Raw genomic sequence first — 20,000 nt, 5'->3', positions numbered from 1 at the left:
GAAACTCGGTGCGATAGATGGGGTATGAAAATCATTATTAATGAAACAAAAGCTATGCGATACAACAGAAAGGAGAAGGCTAGGCAAAACTTTAAAATGGTAGGGTAAAAAATACATCCAGTAGAACAGTTTACGTATCTCGGAAGTGTTTTGGACCAACACGGTCCAAGTAGTAAGGACGTAAGGAGAATAATTGCGCTAGGCAAAGAGGCTTTTACAAGGAGGAGGGAGTTGATGACAGGGACTTTGAGTAAGGATGTTAAGAAAAGACTCGTAAAAACTTTAATTTGGAGCGTAGCTATGTACGGCGCGGAAACGTGGCCTCTGAAGAAGGATTGGAGGCTTTTGTAATGTTGGTGTGGAGAAGGATGGAGAAGGTGAAATGGACAGAGAAGAAAACAAATGAGGAAGTACTTGGTATGGTGGGCGAAGAGAGGGGTTTGTTGGGAGAAATCCTATGGAGGCAGGCAAAGTGGATGAAGGGGGTATTGACCGGCAGCGGGATGTTGAAGACTGTGATTGAGGGGAGAATATTGGGCAAACGAGGAAAGAGAAGGAAAAGGATGGGGATGTTGGACGGGATGAAGGGAGGAAGAAAGTACTTCGAGCTGAAGAGGGACCTGATGTAGAGTAGGATGTTGGGGTTTGTTTTGCTAGGGGAGGCAAGTAAATACTTCGTGTACACTTATCCGCAGTGTATTTACTGTGTCCATCTCAAACCCCTCTGAGCCGTTTGAGTATAAATAATTGTTTATGAGGCGAAAGGAAGTCAGTGTTAGTTATTGGTCACTTACAGCATGGCACAATAGTTACTCATAATTTAAGCTAATTTCGTATTTACATAGTGAACTGGGAAAATATTGCAATACTAAGGCTAACTCAGTGGAAGTTTGTATGCATAGTGAAAAAATTTTATTTTATTTGGAGAAACAACTAGTCGTTAAGGCATTACCTGATAAAATTGAGGAGTGGAAGTTACAATAGTATGGGTCCACACAATAAGGTGGAGACCAGAGGACGTCCTGGTAAGGGAAACGTTTGGGAAAAGAAGGCCCAGCTCATCAGGTGTAATTAATTGGCCTAATGCGCTGTCAATGAGCAGTTGATATTACTCCCTCGAAAAAGGAAATGCGAGCACTGCTGAATATTATCGCGTGTTTGTCATCGATCCGCTCCCTGGATCCTTTCTGAGGATGCACCATGGGATGCTTTAGTTTTGTTTAATTCGCTCAACATGGGTATTTAATTTTTTCAGCCTCCTATTTCCATATGCAAGTATCCCTTACTGGGTTTATTACTCTTCGATAGATCTTGCATTTGGGAAATTGGTAACCTGTGCAAGCACAAAGAACGTAGTTTTAAAATGCTCGGTTGAAAAAACGCCAAAAGCTCAATATCCAAGGATATCAGTACTCGAGGAAATTCTCGTGGGATTAAGATGAGCGTGGTCACCTCCTGGGCACTCGTGTCCATCCGACGAGGACCACAGCACAGATCGGTGTGCGCATACACGTCACGGGGGCAAGAGCTTCCCCCGCCAGTGACCCCCACCCCCTGTCTCCCCCCTCCCGCCCTCGGCATTCGGAGGGAAATGCGGTCGCCAGATGTATCGAATCGACGAGGAGGGGGGAGGCCCGAAAATTACGCAAATGAAGCAGCGGTATGCGTCTCTCTGTATCTGTCGGGCGCGCGGGCGGGCGGGGGGGAGGGGCACGTTGCCCCCGTTTAGACATTTCATTTATTAATATATTTATTTATTTACCTACCCCGCAAGCCACCAATATGGTGTGTGGCAGGGGGTGAATACACACCAGAATAATTTTGACCCGAACATGACCCTACCCCGGTCGAACGATGTTATCATGATCCCTTATCGTTCCTCGAAAAATGATATCTTACATCTATCTATTCTACACTTAATCTCTATAATTTTATTGACATGTTTTCTCCTACCGTAGAACGATGGGGGTAATACTGCATTTTCAACACCACTGCTAAAGAGACCTCCTTCCAATTCACATGCAATAGCTTCAATCTGCAATTAAACCTTCACTTCATTTAGTGATTCCCAGCTTAGCTGCTCTTAAAGTTTGGATACGCCACTAAGTTTATCGTAACAACGTTTTACACATCTAACTCCTCTACGCTGCACGCGATCCGGCAATCAATCCAACTTCGTGAGGATCTCATATACTAGCAGCATATAGTATTCTATATAAGAGGCCTAACCAACGACAGGTAACATTTCTCTTTGACGTTTTCATCACATTTACCCAGTACTCTTCTAATAAATCCTAATTCTTTGTTAGATTGTCCCCATATGTATACCCCGAATGAGTTTAACCCGGGAGAGGTCGTGAGCGATGGTAACGCCTTGGTGTTTATCCATTTCGGTGTTCCCAATGCAGTTGGCGTTCGGGAGGGAATTTTTTTCCAGAATTTTATTACCACGCTCTATTTTAAGTTAAATCCTAATTGCCAAATGTCGCACCAGCGTTGTCGGTGGTCATTATTAAGGTCATCTGATAAAGCCGATGTGTCCCCAGGATCGCGGATATAACGACAAATGCAAGATATTTTAAATTAAATGCAAGAGATTCGATCTGTAATTTAGCCTTCACTCCGTAAGTGATACGAAGTGGGCGTGGACGTTGGAATGAATTACGTTTGCATACAATATAAACAAATATGTTTATGGCATCCCCATGAGCATAGTTGCACCGCACCAGTCATATAAGTATTTTGCAGTGGAAATACAAATTATAATATTAATGCTATTAGTAGGCATGTCTTGAAATCGCGATTCAATTTTATCTTTCCGTAAGTTTAATATTCACCTCTCACCTAAGCATAGTTTAATTTCGAGAAAGCGATGTCAGTTGTTGTTCTTTAAATATATTATCCGTCGCGAAACCACCCCCCCTCCCCCCCCACCAATCCCCCGCGTGCGTGTGTTCGGAGGAGGGGCAAGGGAGGGGAGGTGGAGTGGAGAGAGCGCTGGATCGCTCGCCGTGAAAGTCGGCGCCTGGCGGACGCGGTTGCGTCAGCGATCATCGGGAGTCGCTCTCGCTTCGAGAGGCGAGACTCAAACGGCCCGCCGGCCTCCTCTCAGGAGCCTGGCAGTCGAGACGGACGCAGGCGAAGGTCTGGAGCACGCGATCTCCCGTAGGCGGCGCCGCCGCCGATGCCCGCATAGACGGACGGCGCCGTCGCAGACGTCAGCGACGGAGGAGGCCATGGGGCGTCAGAGCAGGTTGAGCCGCTCTCCGCTCTGACATTCGTCCTGCACAGCAAGGGCCCCACTCCTCTGGACGTGGCGGGCTTTCCTTTAGGGTTTTCCAGAAGCTCAGTTTGTCCAACTCTTATGTCCCTCTACTCTCGACGTCGCCAATCGCGCCAGTCCCAATTATTATTATTTATATCGATCGATTCGGCAGTCAATTTCCCTCTTTGCCCTTTTCGCCTACCAATACATTCATGTAACTCTGCTAAGGCACCGCTAGGGTGCGTGGCAGGGATCATCGAGGCCTCCCTGCAGGGATAGGCGAGGGGAGTCGTGTGCCCCCTACAAAGCCGATGGGCATCAGAGGGTCAAAGGCATAGAAATAGGATAGGGCCCACTGGGTCTTCCGTCGCGATGTACGCCAGCGTCGGTGAATTTTATTTATATATACCCTGCAAGCCACCGCCAGGTGTGTGGCAGGGGGTGAAAACACGGCAGAATAATTTTATCCGAACATGACCCTATCGCGGCCGAACAATGTTATTATGATCCCCTATCGCCCGTGGAAAAAGTACATCTTAAATCTATCCGTTCTACGCTTGATCTCCCTTATTTTAGTAACGTGGTCTCTCCTACCATAGTACGATGGGGGGTAACATTTTATTTTCAACATTACTGCTAAAGAGACCTTCCAACTTATGCAAGAGCTTCCATCTCTTTGCCATTTGCCTTTGCAAGTCTCTTTGCCATTTTCATCACATTTACCCTGTATATCTCTAATAAATCCTAATTTTTTGTTAGCTTGACCACATATTCCCCGTATGTGTTTCACCCAGGGGAGATCGTGAGTGAGGGTAAAGCCTAGGTATTTATTTGAGACTACACATTCCATTTCGGTGTTCCCAATGCAGAAGGCGTTCGGGAGGGAATTATTCTTTTTCCAAAACTTTATGACTACACACTTTTTCCGGTTTAATTCTAATTCCCAAGTGTTGCACCAGCGTTTTATAGCATTAGGATCATTTTACAAACTGCTCTGTCTTCAGGATCACGGATACCACGGTAAACCACAACAGAGTCGGCAAATAAACGTCTCTTACTAGTGACTACGGAGTCAATGTCGTCAAGGTAAATTAGGAATAAAAGAGGTCCGATGAGACTTCCCTGGGGAACATATGAAGTAATTTCTACTGCATTTGAGCTAACGCGTGAATGCGTGCGCGAGTGAATGCGTGGCTCTAAGGCCCGTATCGCTGCGTTGTAGGGTATCGTGACTGAGCTTCGGTCTAAGGTTGGCCGGAAGGTTGCTCTTCCACCTTAGATCAAAGCTCAGTTGCTCTGCGGCGACTGCGGGCACGAAATGTACCAGGTTGCGGGTCGTGGCTCATGTTGGTGTCAACGATGCCGCCCACCGGGGATCTGAAGAGATTCTGAATTCCTTCAGGGAACTGAACTCGTGAAGTGAAGCGGGTGGGTGGTGTCGAGGGGTTGATGTGACGCTCTCGATCTGCAGCCTCGTCCCGAAGATATGTACCGTGGACCTCTGGTTTGGAGCCGAGTGTAAGGCATCAATCAGAGGTGGCGTGCTTTCTGCAGAGATATCGGGTAGTCCTTCGTCGACCTTCAGCCGACGATCCAATCGTGTAGGAACTCCCTGAACCAGTCTGGTGTGCACATTACATCTGAGGCCGCCAGGAGTGTAGCGGTTAGGATATTCGAGCACTGGAGGCCTTTTTGATACTAAAGTGTACCTTTGCATGTAACTCAAATTGTGGGCCTATAAAGTCTTCTTCGGCAAATAATATAGCTTTAAATGAAGTGAGGTTGAGTGCTGGCAATAGTTCATTGAACCACGAATCTGATAGCAGCGAACGGAACATTTTATATGGGATTCAAAATTAATAAGAAGAATATCCAAGTTAATAATTCAAAAAACGCTAATGTTAAAGGAACATTTTCTGTATTGGTAGTTAGCTTACGAAGTTTAAAAATTAAGTCGCAGAATATGATCACCTTATTCAAAGCTAATGGGTAAATATAATTATTAAAGGACATGTCGCGCCAATACGAAAAATATTAAGGAATATAAAAAATCAGCACGGTTTCCGTAAAGATAGATCCTGCGAGACGAGACCTGCGCTTTATGTTCCTAATATTCAATTTCGGGAGAGAGGCATGAGTGTTACTTACAAATTGGAAGTATGATCTTCTCTAGTTGGTGAAGTGACAATTTGATATACGAAGTTCAGCGTTAACGTGACTAGAAGGTCAAAGAGAAATGTTATCTTGCCCTCGTTTGGCCTCACATATATATTTGCAAATAGTTGTTATGATAAACTTAGTAGCGTAAGCAAGTATGCTACCATCGGAAGTCACTGTCCCTGGACAAGGGAGTCATGGAGTGGGTCAGGGCCGGCGAGCGCAGGGGGAGACTGGCGGACACCACCTCCGCCCCCCACTTGACCCTCGACAAGCACCAGCCGCTGCCCCCGCACCAGAGGAGGGGCAGCATCGTGCAGAGGTACCGCTAATGAAGAAACAGGGCCGACCCGCCAGGCGGAAAACTCCCCATTTCGCCCCCCCCATCCCCCCCAATACCCCGGGATATCCAGTAATAACGCGCATCTCCAGTAATTTCCCAGGAAACATACGTTCCTCTATAGTATATAGTATTTTAGTACCTGGCAAGCCACCACTAGGATGCGTGGCAGGGGGTGAATACACCACCATACTGATTTTGACCGCAATATGACCCTTTCGGACAATGTTATTCTGATCGGTTATCGTTCGTAGAAAAAATCATATGTTAAGTCTATCTGGTCTACACTTAATCTGTCGAGTTTTATTGTCATGATCTCTCCTACTGTAGTGCGATGGTGGTAACATTTTCAACATCTCTGCTAAAGAGACATCCTTTCAATTTATGTGCAAGAGCTTCAATCTGTAATTTAACGTTCGCTCCATTGAGTGATTATCAGCCTAGCTGCTCTAACATTTTGGATGCGATATCCAGTTCATCGTAACAACGTTTTACAAATCTAGCTTCTCCACGCTGCCCTCGATCCAAATCAGCAATTAATCCAGCTTCGTGAGGATCCCGTACACTACCAGCATATTACAAATGACGCCTAACCAGCGACAGATAACATTTCTCTTTGATCTATTCATCACATTTACCCTAGTACTATTCAAATAAATTTTATCTTTTTCTTTACCTGCCTACATATTCCTGGTGTACGTTTCAACCAGGACAGGTCGTGAGTGCGTGCAACGCCTAGGTATTTATTTGAGTCTACACATTCCATTTCGGAGTTCCCGGGGCAGTAGGCGCGTTCGGGAGGGAATTGCTCTTTTTCCATTGCTCACTTTCAATGTTGGACGGCGGTTTACACGCGCGATTTGGGAAGCTACGGCATTTGAAGACATTCGCTGAAGACGCTTCGAATGAAGGAATTTTATAATGTGGCCTTTTCAAATTGCTTCATACTCGTTCGCCTTTATTATTTTTGAGTGAATTATTGACGGTTGACTTATTTCATTGAACCTCTCTGACGTGCGACTGAAATGCATTCGGATTCTCTTTCAATTTTTCCGCTAATCTTTTCCTTTTGAATTCGCTCAACTCTTTCCGAAACTTCGCCTTGGCATCCGCTCTAGTTATCTTGTAATCAATCATAAGTGATCTCATTTCTTTTGTCGCTAGAGATATCATTCCGCGTTGTACTATCTAGGTTCCGTGTCTTCTTGTATACATTTCCCGGAAATTAACTTGTTGACTGCTGAGCGCGTTATTTCAAGGACGTGATCCCACGTATCTCCAGTATTTCGGTGATCGCTATCTTTCTCAAAACTTTCATATTGATTCTGTAGCACGCACTTTACGCCATTGTAGTCTCCTTCTTGAAACAAGTAAATTTTCCATTTACGATTATTATTTCGGACCCCATGTAGCGAAAACGTAGCATTTACTGCCCTGTGGTCACTAATTGCTTTAATAGTACCTACAGTGAAGACTCTTTCTGGAATATTCGTTGCTAACAAATCAAGAATATTATCGCCCCTAGTTTGTGAAGTAACAAGTTGATTCAAGATGAGTTCGACGTGAAATAATTCAATAGTTATTCTCAGATATCTTTGTCTTTGCCGCCCGTTTTAAAAATATATGTGCTCCATTCAATAGATGGGACATTGAGCCGATCCACCCATTTTGACGTCGCGACCATTGTGTTTGGATAAGAAACCTTTGATTTGCTGATCTAAATCTAGTATTGAATTGTCTCTGTCGACTGACGGTCTGTAAAATGCGCATAGAATAGTAAACAATAAAATAAATAATAATAATAAACAATAGGGAATGCGGTTATGCAAATTCCTTAGTTACCCTCAAATACACAATTCGAATTATACTACAGGGAAGTAGTGTGACGAAAAATGAGACAACTTAATTTTTAAATTTGCGTTCTTGGTTTAATATCGCATCGTGACTTTGGCGACCCCATTACCATCCACGAGTAGAAATAGAAATGGAAGCGTTGATTTCATGGTATTATCGAACTTGGGGATAGGTTTTTGACGGGAAAAATGATATTTGGAGAGTTTAACTTTAGAAGCAAGGAAATATGTACGTTCAACAATTTAAGAGTCGGACCCGCTTTGATCGGGGCTCTTAAATTGCTGTATTTCAATGCACACTTAGGAGAGGACTCCGTTAATAGTTGGGGTCGCGGCATCTCCCGAAGTTTCCGTGAAAAAGGGACGAATCTAATCAACCCTCCTCCCCCCCCCCCCGCCCGCTTAATGATTAAGGGCGAGAGTGGTGCATCATGGGTGGCGGGCGACTCCCCCCCCCCCCAGGGGGGCTAGAGAAAGCGGGCGTCGCCCCCCCCCCCCCTCCGGCGCCCCTCGTCACAAACCCAGCGCCGTTGTCGACCAGAGGAATTGGAAACTTGCGGGCGCCTCGGCGGCTGCACTTTCCATCCCCTGGCGCCACTTGCTTTCTCCGTTTCGCCTCCCTTCCGGGGGGTGGCGTTGCGGGGGAGACGTCTCTCGCCGTTTTTCCAGCCCGGAGCGTAGTGGCGACGCCTATCCCGGCGACCTCCACCGCCGTCGCCCCCGGAGAGAAATAACGATGTCGTCGCCGCGAGCGGAGGAACGAGACGAATCTAAAAGAGATTGATGCGAGCCCCGATTGGCTCAGACGGGTTTCATCATGAGTGCGTCGTTGCTGTGACCAACTGCTGACTGGGTTGTCAATGCTGCGATTACTGTTTCATGTTTTGTATTACTAATATTTTATTCCTTCTCGGGGTTTACTGGGTGACGTTCGTTTCTTATCCCCGTGTGTGAAATATTAGCTGTTTGGCGGAGAGGGAGAGTTAACTTTGCAAGTTAATTAGTTTCCAAAGTTAGGTATTGATCGAAGCATATATAGTTTGAAAGCAGTGTTGTTGAAAATGTATTACTACCCTCATCGTACTACGGTATGAGGGATCATGTCAATGAAATAATAGAGAATAAGTATAGAACACTTGGATTAAAGATGTCATATTTTCCGCGAACGATAGAGGATCAGAAAAACATTGTTCGACCGCGGTAGGGTCATATTCGGTTATAAATTAGTCTGGTGTGTTTTCACCCCCTGCCACACACCCTAGTGGTGGCTTTAAGGGTACTAAAATAAATAAAAAAATAAATGAAGTGCGTGGTGATGAATTTTGGGAACACCGAAATGGAATGTGTAAATTAAATGTCTAGGCGTTACCCTCACCCACGACCTCTCCTGGGTGAAAACCATACATACCTGGCAACAAGTGTGCCTGCTATCAAAAATGTGGGATTTATAAGAAGTGTACTGGGCAAATGTGATGGAAAGGTTAAAGAGCAATCACCTGTTAGGCTTCCTTCTTAAAATGCTGCCAGAATATGAGATAATCGCGAAGTTGGTATGAGTGCCGAATTAGATCGCGTAAGGCGATGGTGTTGGCAATGTACTCGTACTATATTATTACCCCCGTCGCACTACGGTACGGTGAAATCATGTCAATTTATTGATAGAAATGAGCTCTTACGGCTAGTAATATATAATAAATGTGAAACTCCAACAGCCGTAAACAGTTTACCTTTCTAAACAAAGTAAAATTGAAATTAATTGGCTAGCGCCACAAGGGGGTAAAAGGTAAAAAAGGATAATGAGGTAGGTAAAAGGGGTAAAAGGTAAAAAAGGAGAGGATAAGAAAGGTGAATACGAATACGCGTATTTCGGCCACAAAGTAGCCCTCTTCAGCGTACTGAAGGGTAATCGTCACTACAACACAAGTCGAAGGTGTCATGTCAATTGATATAGGGAGACCAAGTGTTGAACAGATAGATTAAAGATGTCATTTTTTCCGCGAAGATCAGAATAGCTATTTCCGACCGCGTTTGGTGGATAAAGTATTAGGGTCAAAATTGGTTTAGTTGTATTCACCCCCTGCCACACACCCTAGCGGTGGCTTTTAGGGTATAACAAATGCAAATGATTATCCTAATACATCGTGTTCGCCTTCTTCGTAGCCGGATCACCTCCAGAAATCCACTCATTCGAGTGGGATTTTGTCCCTGCAGTGTAGTAGTGTATCCTCGTTGGTTCCAGTTGCTCATCCACGCGGAAACTTTGCGACAAAAAAGCGCCAAGGCAGCCGCACGATTGCGTTTATTCTCAATTGGGAGCAAACATGGCCCGTCCCACGCTTCTTCCCGCGTTTCTGTTTTCACACTTTCCTCATCGTTAAATCTTAAGTATCGATGCGAAACACAACAGAAGACAATAAGTTCAGTTCGTTGGCAACCATCTCGACACTCAATCGACTGGCAGAGTCCAACGTTTGGTGGACACGAGCCACATTGCTGTCGGTTTTGCTAGTTGACGGCTGCCCAGAGCGTTGTTTTTTCGCGAACCCCTTCCCGGCCCTCCTTAAAGGCCTTCAACCACCTCCTTTAACTTGTGAGTGGGACAGACCAGAGTCCCCGTAAGACTCACGAATCATTTTGTTAGACTCCTCAACGAATTTTTTTCATTTTAGCCCAAAACTCAAAAATCGCATAACGTTGCTCGAACGTCGATTCTATTTTTTATGACACGGTCGGCGCGCAGACCTTCGCTCCATTGAGTGATTCCCAGCCTAGCTCCTCTAATATTTTGGATACGCTACATTGTTCACCATGCCTACGTTTTACGAATCTAGCTCCTCTACGCTGCACGCATACGGGATTTAATCCAACTTCGTGACTTGCAGCATAGGAGCGGTCGTGAGTTAGGGTAACTCCTCTGAGTATTTAATCGAGTCTACACATTCCATTTCGGTGTTCCCAATGCAGCCAGCGTTCGAAAGGGAATTGCTCTCATTCCAAAATTTTATCACCACGGACGTTTTTTTAAGTTTAATTCTCATTGTCAAGTGTCGTACTGGTCACAGGTGTTTCCTCTATAGCTGCTTTATCCTCAGGAATACGAATATCTCTGTAAACCACTGCATCACGTGCAAATAAACGTTTCTAACTATGTTCCAAAGAAACTGAGGGAGATGCTGCGACGGTAACTCGGTTCTAACTAGGGACTACGGCGGTAACGCAATGATCGGAAAGAAACTCTAGAAGAGATCCCTTAACCGTATCGTGGAGAACATCCGGAGGGACTTCTACTGTAGTAACACACATCGGCCGTCTACCACTGCACTTTGAGCCCTACCATTCAAACAGTCTTTAATGCAACTTGGTATATTTTTATCTCTGCCAAATGCTTCTAGCTTTATGAGTAGGATTACTATGGATTACTATGTCGAAAAACGTTTTAAAATCAGGAAAAAGAGCTTATGCTAGAACATTGCTCTCTCCCGAACTAAGGATATCATTAACAAAAATTGCAAGTTACGTTTTACCATTTCGGAAACCGTGCTGATTTTTCATGAATTCCTCTTAACTAATAAAGTTGAACTAGATAACTATCGAACTAGCAAACTAAATGTTCCATGACCTTGCATAAAATGGATGTGGGGGAACTAGGTCTGTAACATATTGGCTTCTGCCTGTTTCCGTGTTTGAATGTACAGTAGGCGTTGTAGCAGCAGTTTTTTCAATCACTGGGAAACATTAGGGATGTCTCAAATATTATTTATAGATACGGTGCAATGCCCGACGCTACTTCCTTGAATATAGGAGCGGGTATTCGGTCATGCCCCAAGGATACATTGCGATTATTGTTTTTCAGCAAAAGTTGTATTCCATTATTTGAAATTTCAGTTTCGGGCATCAGTTGGCCGGCGTGATTTGGTTGGCTATCGAAGAAATTGGTGAGGATGCTTTGATTGAGGGAATTCAATAAGTTCGCCTTCATCGCTTTTGAGTGAATAAACTGTTGACTTTCCCTGAACCTCTCTCATAGACAACCACAATGCTTTCGAATTCTCTTTTAAATTTTCCGCTTATCTTTTCCTTTTGAATTCACACTACGCTTTCCGAAATTCGTTCTTGGCATTCACCATTGATATCTTGTAATAATAAGTGATCTTATGCATCGGTTGAGTGCAACGATTTAATAAGCTATTGGAGACATTCGGTGAGATATCGGTGAAGATTCTTTGACAAAAGGACTATAATAAGTTGGCCATTTCCTAAGGCATTTTCTAACTGCTTGACACACTTTCGCTTTTATCGTTTCTGAGTGAATCAATCGCAGACTTATTTCTCTGAACCTCTCTGACGTATGACCAAAATGACTTCAAAATGCCTCTTTCCAATTTTTTGCTATTATTTTCTTTTCGAATCCGCTCAACGCTTTCCAAAATTCATTCTTGGCATGCGCGTTAGATAGATTGTAATCATAAGTGATCTCATTCCTTTTGTCGCTAGATAAAAAACCATAAACACAGTAATCAACCGGTAGGTCAGTTTGGTAGGTGATGATAGAGTTCAAACACTGCGAAGCCCAAACAGCGTGTGAATTGCACACATCGGGACAGGGGGGCCAGTTCCTTTCCCTGTACTGGTTATGGTTTCCCAGGAAGATCTGGTACCCGAAAAATCACATAGCTTGGTGTGCCCCGAGAGACTTGCCCAGGAATCAAACCCTGGCCCTCCAGTCAGTAGTCCAACGCTCTACTCCTGGACCTCCACTCAGTGCTTTATCTCCACCAACTATGGCGGCTACGGTTCCCCAGGAAGATCTGGTGCCTGAAAAATCACATTCCTTGGGTGGAGCTGATGGTGCCTTGCCCGGGAATCGAACCTGGACCATCCGGCCGGTAGTCCAGCGCTCTACCCCTGGACTATCGACCTGTCGGTAGACATCTTTTTTAATATTTTTCATCATGGCGTCGCAAAGCCATTCCGTCGCAGTGCTTCCCTAACATCCGCGTCGTGCCATCGAGGTTCCGTGTCAACTGTTATGTATTTGCTGCCAATGAATTTGTTGACTGCCGAGCGCGTGATGCCAAGGAAGTGATACCAGGCATCCTCAGTGTTTCGGTGATTACCCTCTTTCTTGAAACTAGCAAATTGATTCTGTAGCACGCATTTTAGGCCATTGCAATCCCTGTCTGAAAGCAAATAAAGTTTTATTTTAAGGCTTCTTATTTCGAAACCCATATCAGGAAACCGTAGTACTTACTGCTCTGCAGACACTGGTTCCTTAAATAATTTCTAAACTTTTCATCTATGTACGTCGCTAAGAAATCAAGAATATGCTCGCCCCTAGTTGGCGAAGTGACAAGTTGATGCTTGCAGTTCAACGTGAAAGAATTCAGTAGCGACTTTCGGATATCTTTGTCTTTACACCCCGTTTTACGGTAAAGCTATATGTTCTCCCATTAATGGAGGAGCCATTGAGTAATGTAATCTTTTCGCTCCCGCATTGAAGTATCGTCGGGCGGCCTGCAAAGACTCTATTTGGTTGAGGACGTAAATTGAACCTCAAATACTCCTTAAACTGTTCCTCGACGACCTCAGCCCTGCTAATGCATGAGTGTTTAACTGCAATAAAGGGAAGATGGTAAGATTTAAATGAATTCAATAAAGGCAACATGGCAAGACTCAATGGCAAGGTTTAATAATTTGATTTCATTTCTTCCATTTTTGAAGACTTATTTTGTGAAAGACTATTTTTCTCTTAAATACAGCAGAGGCTGGGAGGATGAAAGTACAATAAAGAAAGATGTTTGTTTGACTGAACTGCAGACTTGTTCCTATGACGTGGTCAGAAACGCCACAAAGCGACTCTTAGCAACTCGCGAAAAAAACTAGTGAAATATTCTTACAATATTTGAGAGAATTCTGTGATATCAATAACTTTTGCGCCGTTGTCTTTTAGAGATATTGGCGTAAGGTCGATTCATTTTTTCCAGTTTGTTTCCTAAAAATTTCGTATTACTGGAGGAATGTTGGATGGTTAAAATAAAACCTAATCGTAGTTGGTATCTGAGGCTGTTCCAAAATTTGTAAAGGGTTATCTATATGTATTGTAGTTATGATCCCTAAACGTTCACAGCTTAACCCTTAATCCGCAAGCCACGGTTTTAGTTACTTGGCTACTTGAATAGCTTCTCTTCTGTGTACTTGCTGGCGTAAAAGCATTTGTTTTCACAGGGAAAAGAAGTGTCCACCGGCTTGATTGTCAAACGTTGAAATCAACTTTTTGCATGGTTTTGTTGTAATTCTCTATATTTTAAGGTACATCTTTGCGTTAGAGGAATGATTATGTAAAGGCCAGTTATAGATCGTTACAAAATATCGGCCAATGATTCGAATAATCTCCCAAATATGGTCTACTCTGGTGGATGGTATTCCGCTAACTTCGATAGGAGTTAGGAGCAAGTCAACAGAATTAACTCATTGAGTTTGAATACAATGTGGAGTGTCTTTTCGAGAACAGAATATCGATATAGACATCATTAATTAAAGCCTAGCAGCCCGGCTTGCCCAGGAGAACGATTTTTAAAGCTAAGTACCTACTTCATCTGCACTGCTGCAATCTTGCTCGTTTGCACCGTAGGTAATACGATCGTTATTTTCATGCAACCATTAGCAATAGCGTCAAGTACTTACTACTCGGGACATAAATTATGAGTATTGTTTACATGTAACTAAACGTCTACAATCGTAAACAAACAGGCTGCACAACACCAACACACTGTACCATTTTGACGGGCAACTTAGGGATTCTTTCAGTAGTCAAAGAAAAATATTTGAGAACTATCTTTCACAGAACCCTGCAAAATTGCTTCCAACTAACTACTCCTGATATGCGGAAATTAATACCAGTGGTCCATATCGTGGTTAGCAATTTAGTGCACACCTAACGTCAAAATGCGCAGTTTTACCTTGGATATAACTTTAAGAACACCCTCTCTGGACCGACGTGTTTGATTCTAGCGCCGGAGTCTCCCGGAAGTTGCTCCACGAGTTACAGACTTCCGCTGATGGACTCATTTTCTCCCAGAGGGCGTCATTTTCGTCTCTACCTCGAGAGAAAACAAGGTACAGACATGGGGTTTGGATAATCAGCCCTTTTGGGAGATTCGAAAGCTCATTTCTTTGGAGAGAACAAGTAACAGAGTTGGGTGCCAGGGGCAATTATCACTGCCCCAGCCAGCAGAGCTCTGGGGTTCATCAGAGCTCACAAGCCCAACCACCACATCAATGAGGTTGTTGGACATATATGAGTTTATTTAAGAATTCAAAATAAAAGAATATTACGCAGCGCCGTGTGATACTTTGACGTAAAGTACTATGAGAGTAAAGAAGGATCTGATGTGTTCCCGGCGTATGTTATTGGCGAATTCCTCTTGGGATTTCCACCGGAATAAGTTTCACATTGCTGCCGACGTTTCAACAGAGCACTCGTCTCCGTTTTCTTCAGGGATCCATTCTTCACTCAGCCCTGAAGACGATGGAGACGAGTCCTCCGTTGAAACGTCGGTGGCAATATGAAAATTATCCCGGAGGAAATCACCGTGAATGCAATATGAATAGGTGGGCAGTGACCCCAAGTCGTTTTGGTCATTAGAGTGCAAGGGAGGTGGAGGGGAGAGAGCAAAACGTGCTCGCTGAAGGGATCCCTAACGCCATTCTTCACAGTGATAGGAGGGAAGCATATGCATAGCAACTTACACTCTGGGAGGTGTTCGAATGAACGTTGAATTCAACGCACGTAAAATGCTTGGGTGACACCATCGCGCCCGATCATGCATGGGGAAGATACAGGGGGGGGGGGGGTGAGGCTGCGTTCGCACCTTGTGTTTGGCCAGGAACTCGTGGGCTCGTCGTGCGTTGTCGTGATGGAGTTGCCAGGTAGCGATGTCTTTTTTCGTCCTGATGACCCTTTTTCGTAGCCTTTCCAGCACATACGCGTAGCAGGCAGCGTTAACTCGAACGTCTGTCCTTGAGGAACAAAGTCCTTATGATCTACTCCTTTACTGTCAAAAAGACAATGAGCATTGTGTTAACTTTTGATGTACTCATTCTTGCATTTTTGAGCTTGGGGGACTGATCGGTGTGCCACTCCAGAGCTTAGGAGTTTTGTTTCTGTGTCGTATTCAAAAACCCAGGTTTCATCACTGGTGATGACGCTGTCCAAATAATCAGGTTCATTTTCAATACGTTTCAAAAGTTAACTTGAAATTTCCACTTGGTTGGTCTTTCGTGACACGCCCGGCGCGCAGAGGTTTACAATAACTGACGGCCTGCCGCTTCCACAGTTTGGAGAGCACTTAGACTTGTTTCGCGGCAAAGCTTAGTGTCTTCCCCACCCACTCCAAGTAATTTGATCATACTACGACTAATAGGAGCGGCGCGGGAAATTCAATTGCATTACTATTGGAACACATCCCGTTCGAGAGATCGACTGCCGAACAGACCGATTCAAGCGTTCGTTTTATTAGGGTGCTCAATTCACGGCAACAACACCAGGGTGGAACAGTAAGACAGAAAAGGGTGGTCACTGTCGGATATACAGGAAGGGAACTTACATTCCTCCTTCCCAGGTGTGCCCCGGGGAAGTGTTACTGGGCCTCTTCTATTTCTTATTTACGGTAATGGCATTGCCGCCGTAGTCACTAGTAAGATAGGTTTATTTGCCGACTATGCAATGGTTTAGAGAGATATCTGTATTTCTTAGGATAAAGCACCTTTAGCGGGTTGCGTAAACGGTATTCAACACTGTTGAGACACTTGGCAATTAGAATAGAACTTTAAAAAGTGCGTGTTGATGAATTTCTGGAATAGACGTATTTCGCTCCCGACCGCCTACTGCATCGGGAACACTGAAATGTAATCTGTAGGCTCTATTTTGTGGGGAAGTGTGATGAAAAGATCAAAGAGAAATATTATCTTTCGCTTGTTAAACCTCATTTACAATGTATTGCTAGAACAAGGTCTGTAAAAAGTAGTAGGACTCCGTTGACTAAACAAATCATTGCCAGAATTGACTCGTTCATTCCAACTCCTTGGGAGTTGCACCCTTTTGCTTCCACACACCACTGCCATCGGGTTTTCCACACCTCGCACGTCTTCTGGAAGGTGGAGCCCAGAATGTTGCCATTGTTGTTTTAACGTTTCACCGAGCCGTGGTGACGTCCTTTCTGCACGGATTTGAGTCAGAATAAGAGGTCTGGTGGGGCATTGTCTAATAAATTTGAATCCCCACTCCTCACATGGACGAGAAGCTCTTGCCGGATCCGCGTGCGAGTTTCCTTTTGTTCGTCTGAAAACACTCGTGGCACTAATTTTGCACAAACATTTCTCATGCCCATGTTTTCGGTCAAAAGTTGAAGCTTATCACCTTTTTGGATGCAAAGTTAATCAGAAACCATGGAAACACTTAACCTGTGATCCGTGTCCAACAAAGCCTTCTCTCTCGTAAGATTTTAGTCGCTTTTTGAGGTCGAAGGGCGTCCTGAACGCTCGGCGTCTTCAACATCTTCTCTACCCTCCCGAAACAACATGTGTCGGTCAAAAACACCCGATCTAACTATTGCGTCATCACCTTAAGCTGCCTTGAGCATGTCATGAGTCTCCTCCCCGATTTTGCTCAGTTCCACGCAAAATTTGACGACATAGCGCTATTCCATTAGCCGTTTCATTCGCAACGAGGTCATGTTTTAGATGTTTCGCAAACGAACGATCCACACTTTGTAAAGGCTGGGAAACAACTACCACCAGTCTCTAGCCTTGCCTGAGACTTCCCTTCCTCTAACCCAGCCAGAGAAACCGCCGCCCGTCCGTCCGCCCGTATATCCGGGAAATAATGAGTGATACTGCTTTTGGGACTGACCTTGTGCGACCTCGAGCATTGGATACTCATGAAGTTGGATTCTTTTTCAGAATGGGATCGCTTGCTGCGTAGTGGAGGTAGATTTGTAAAACGTTGTTATGATAAACTCTGTAGCGTATCCAAATTATTAGAGGAGCTAGTTTGGTAATCACTCAATTGAGCGAAGGTTAAATTGCAGATTGAAGCTCTTGCATGAATTGGAAGGAGATCTCTTTAGCGGTGATGTTGAAAATGTATTATCACCCCCATCGCACTACGTTAGGAGAGATCATATTAATAAAATTAGAGAGATTATGTTTAAAATGGATAGTCTCAAGATGTCATTTTTCCCACGAACGATAAGGAATCAGAATAGTTTGTCCGACCGCTCTAGATGAAGAAAGTATTTCGAATAACAATTATTCTGCACGTGTAATCACCCACTGCCACACACCCTCGTGGTGCCTTGCAGAGTGGTAAAAAACTACAATAGATGGACTGAGACCCGCCGGCCATCGTTCGACCACCCGCGCCTGAAATCGTCGGCGCATTTAAGGATAATGTTTATTTAAGACCTTGGTTCCGCTCTCCTTCCGCAGGTAACTCCTCGACCTCTGACCTGGTGCCGACTCTGCTGGGGATGTACGACGCCCTTATCGGCCGCGCCGACAATCCCGTGGAACGTCCCTCCGAGCACCAGCATCAACCGAAGAGGCTAGTCGACCCCGGGTCGGCTCCCCCCGAGGGCCCCCGCCGCCTCCTTCCCCCGGAAGTGGGCCCCGGGTGCGGCGAGAGGCCGCTCTCGGTGACTTCCATCGCCTCCTTCTGCTCCTCCTCGTCGTCGTCGTCTTCAGGGGGCGGCGAGGGCGTGGCTGGGCGCTCCAAGTCGTGCGCCTACCTGGCGAGCGTCGAGTCCCTCGGCGACGACGAGCTGAGCCCATGCGAAGACGAGGAGGAGAAGGGCGCCGGGCAGCGGGTGCCCGGGGGCCGGCGGGGGCCGGACGCGCAAGAGGGCGCCGGAGGTAAGTCACGACGAAACCCTCCCCAGCCTCTGAGGTCACCCACCCTCTTACAGCGCACCCTTTTGGTGAACGGAGCATTCATCGGGTTTTAGGATTAGCGAAAATGAAATGACTCCTCCGAAATGGAGCGAAAGAGACGCTTATTCGAGTGGGATTTTACTTTTGGGGAGAGAAAACATTCACCGGGCGCAAATGCGGTTTTTCACCACAGCGCAGTCACATTTTGCTTGGTCAAACAATGCCCGGCAATGTCTTGTCAGTAGAACTTGGATTCGCCGTGTGAAATCAGTTAGATTCACGAATGCCCATTCAACATGTTGCATTAATATTGTGATTGATTTAAGAGGCATGGGAAGAACTGGAGGTAGGAATGAAAGTGGCGGGGAATACGTAAAATCAGTAAGGTTTGGTGATGACCAAGCTTTAGTTTGTCAGTCAGCCAAGGGGTTGCAGGCATTGCTGAGTGAATTGGAAATTCAGTGCGACAGGTATGGGATGAGAATCAATATTAATAAAACAAAGGTAATGCGATTTTCTAGAAAGAAAAAGGCTTAGCTAAACATTAAAATAGGAGGGCAAAAACTAGAGCAGGTAGAACAGTTTACGTATCTCGGTAGTGTTTTGGACCAACACGGTCCCAACAGGGGCATTGAGTAAGGATGTTAAGATAAGACTCGTAAAAACTTTGATATGGAGCGTAGCTATGTACGGCGCGGAAACGTGGTCATTGAAACAGGAGGATAGACGTAGATTGGAGGCTTTTGAAATGTGGGTGTGGAGAAGAATGGAGAAAGTGAAATGGACAGAGAAGAAAACAAATGAGGAAGTACTTGGTATGATGGGCGAAGAGAGGGGTTTGTTGGGAGAAATCCTATGGAGGCAAGAAAAGTGGATGATGAGGGTATTGACCGGCAGCAGGATGTTGAAGACTGTAATTGAGGGGAGAATGTTAGGCAAACGAGGAAAGGGAAGGAACAGGATAGGGATGTTAGACGGGAGGAAGTTTTCACGAGCCTTTTCTCAACATCCTTACTCAATGTCCCTGTCATCAACTCCCTCCTCCTTGTAAGAGCCTCCTTGCCTAGCGCAATTCTTCTCCTTACGTCCCTACTACTTTGACCGTGTTGGTCCAAAACCCTTCCGAGATACGTAAACTGTTCTACCATCTATATTTTTTACCCTGCTATTTTAAAGGTTAGCCTAGCCTTTTCTTTTCGGGTAAATCGCATAACCTTTGTTTGATTAATATTGATTCTCATCCCATCTCTGCTGCGCTGAATTTCCAATTCACTCAGCAATTCTTGCAACCCCTTGGCTGAATGACAAACTAAAGCTTGGTCATCAGCAAACCTAACTGATTTTACGAATTCCCCGCTCACTTTCATTCCTACCTCCAGTTCTTCCCATACCTCTTAAATCATTTCCTCGAAATATATTTCGAACAGCATCGGTGATAATGGGCAAACCTGCCTTA

General features: G+C 44.9%; 1 protein-coding gene across 1 annotated transcript in view; it reads left to right on the top strand.

Annotated features, from left to right (window-relative positions):
- The window catches only part of GEFmeso (Guanine nucleotide exchange factor in mesoderm), a 101,096-nt gene that overhangs the window by 26,286 nt on the left and 54,810 nt on the right, over nucleotides 1-20,000 (top strand). Inside the window, exon 2 of the mRNA XM_071594269.1 lies at nucleotides 18,104-18,526. Within this exon, the coding sequence (XP_071450370.1) occupies nucleotides 18,104-18,526 (423 nt within the window). The remainder of the gene's footprint in view (nucleotides 1-18,103; nucleotides 18,527-20,000) is intronic.

The sequence above is a fragment of the Hetaerina americana genome, unplaced genomic scaffold, assembly GCF_022747635.1.
Source record: "Hetaerina americana unplaced genomic scaffold, ioHetAmer1.1.p SCAF_6, whole genome shotgun sequence".
NCBI lineage: Eukaryota > Metazoa > Arthropoda > Insecta > Odonata > Calopterygidae > Hetaerina > Hetaerina americana.
The sequence above is the reverse complement of the archived record's forward strand: the minus strand, read 5'-3'. Positions and strand labels throughout refer to the sequence as shown.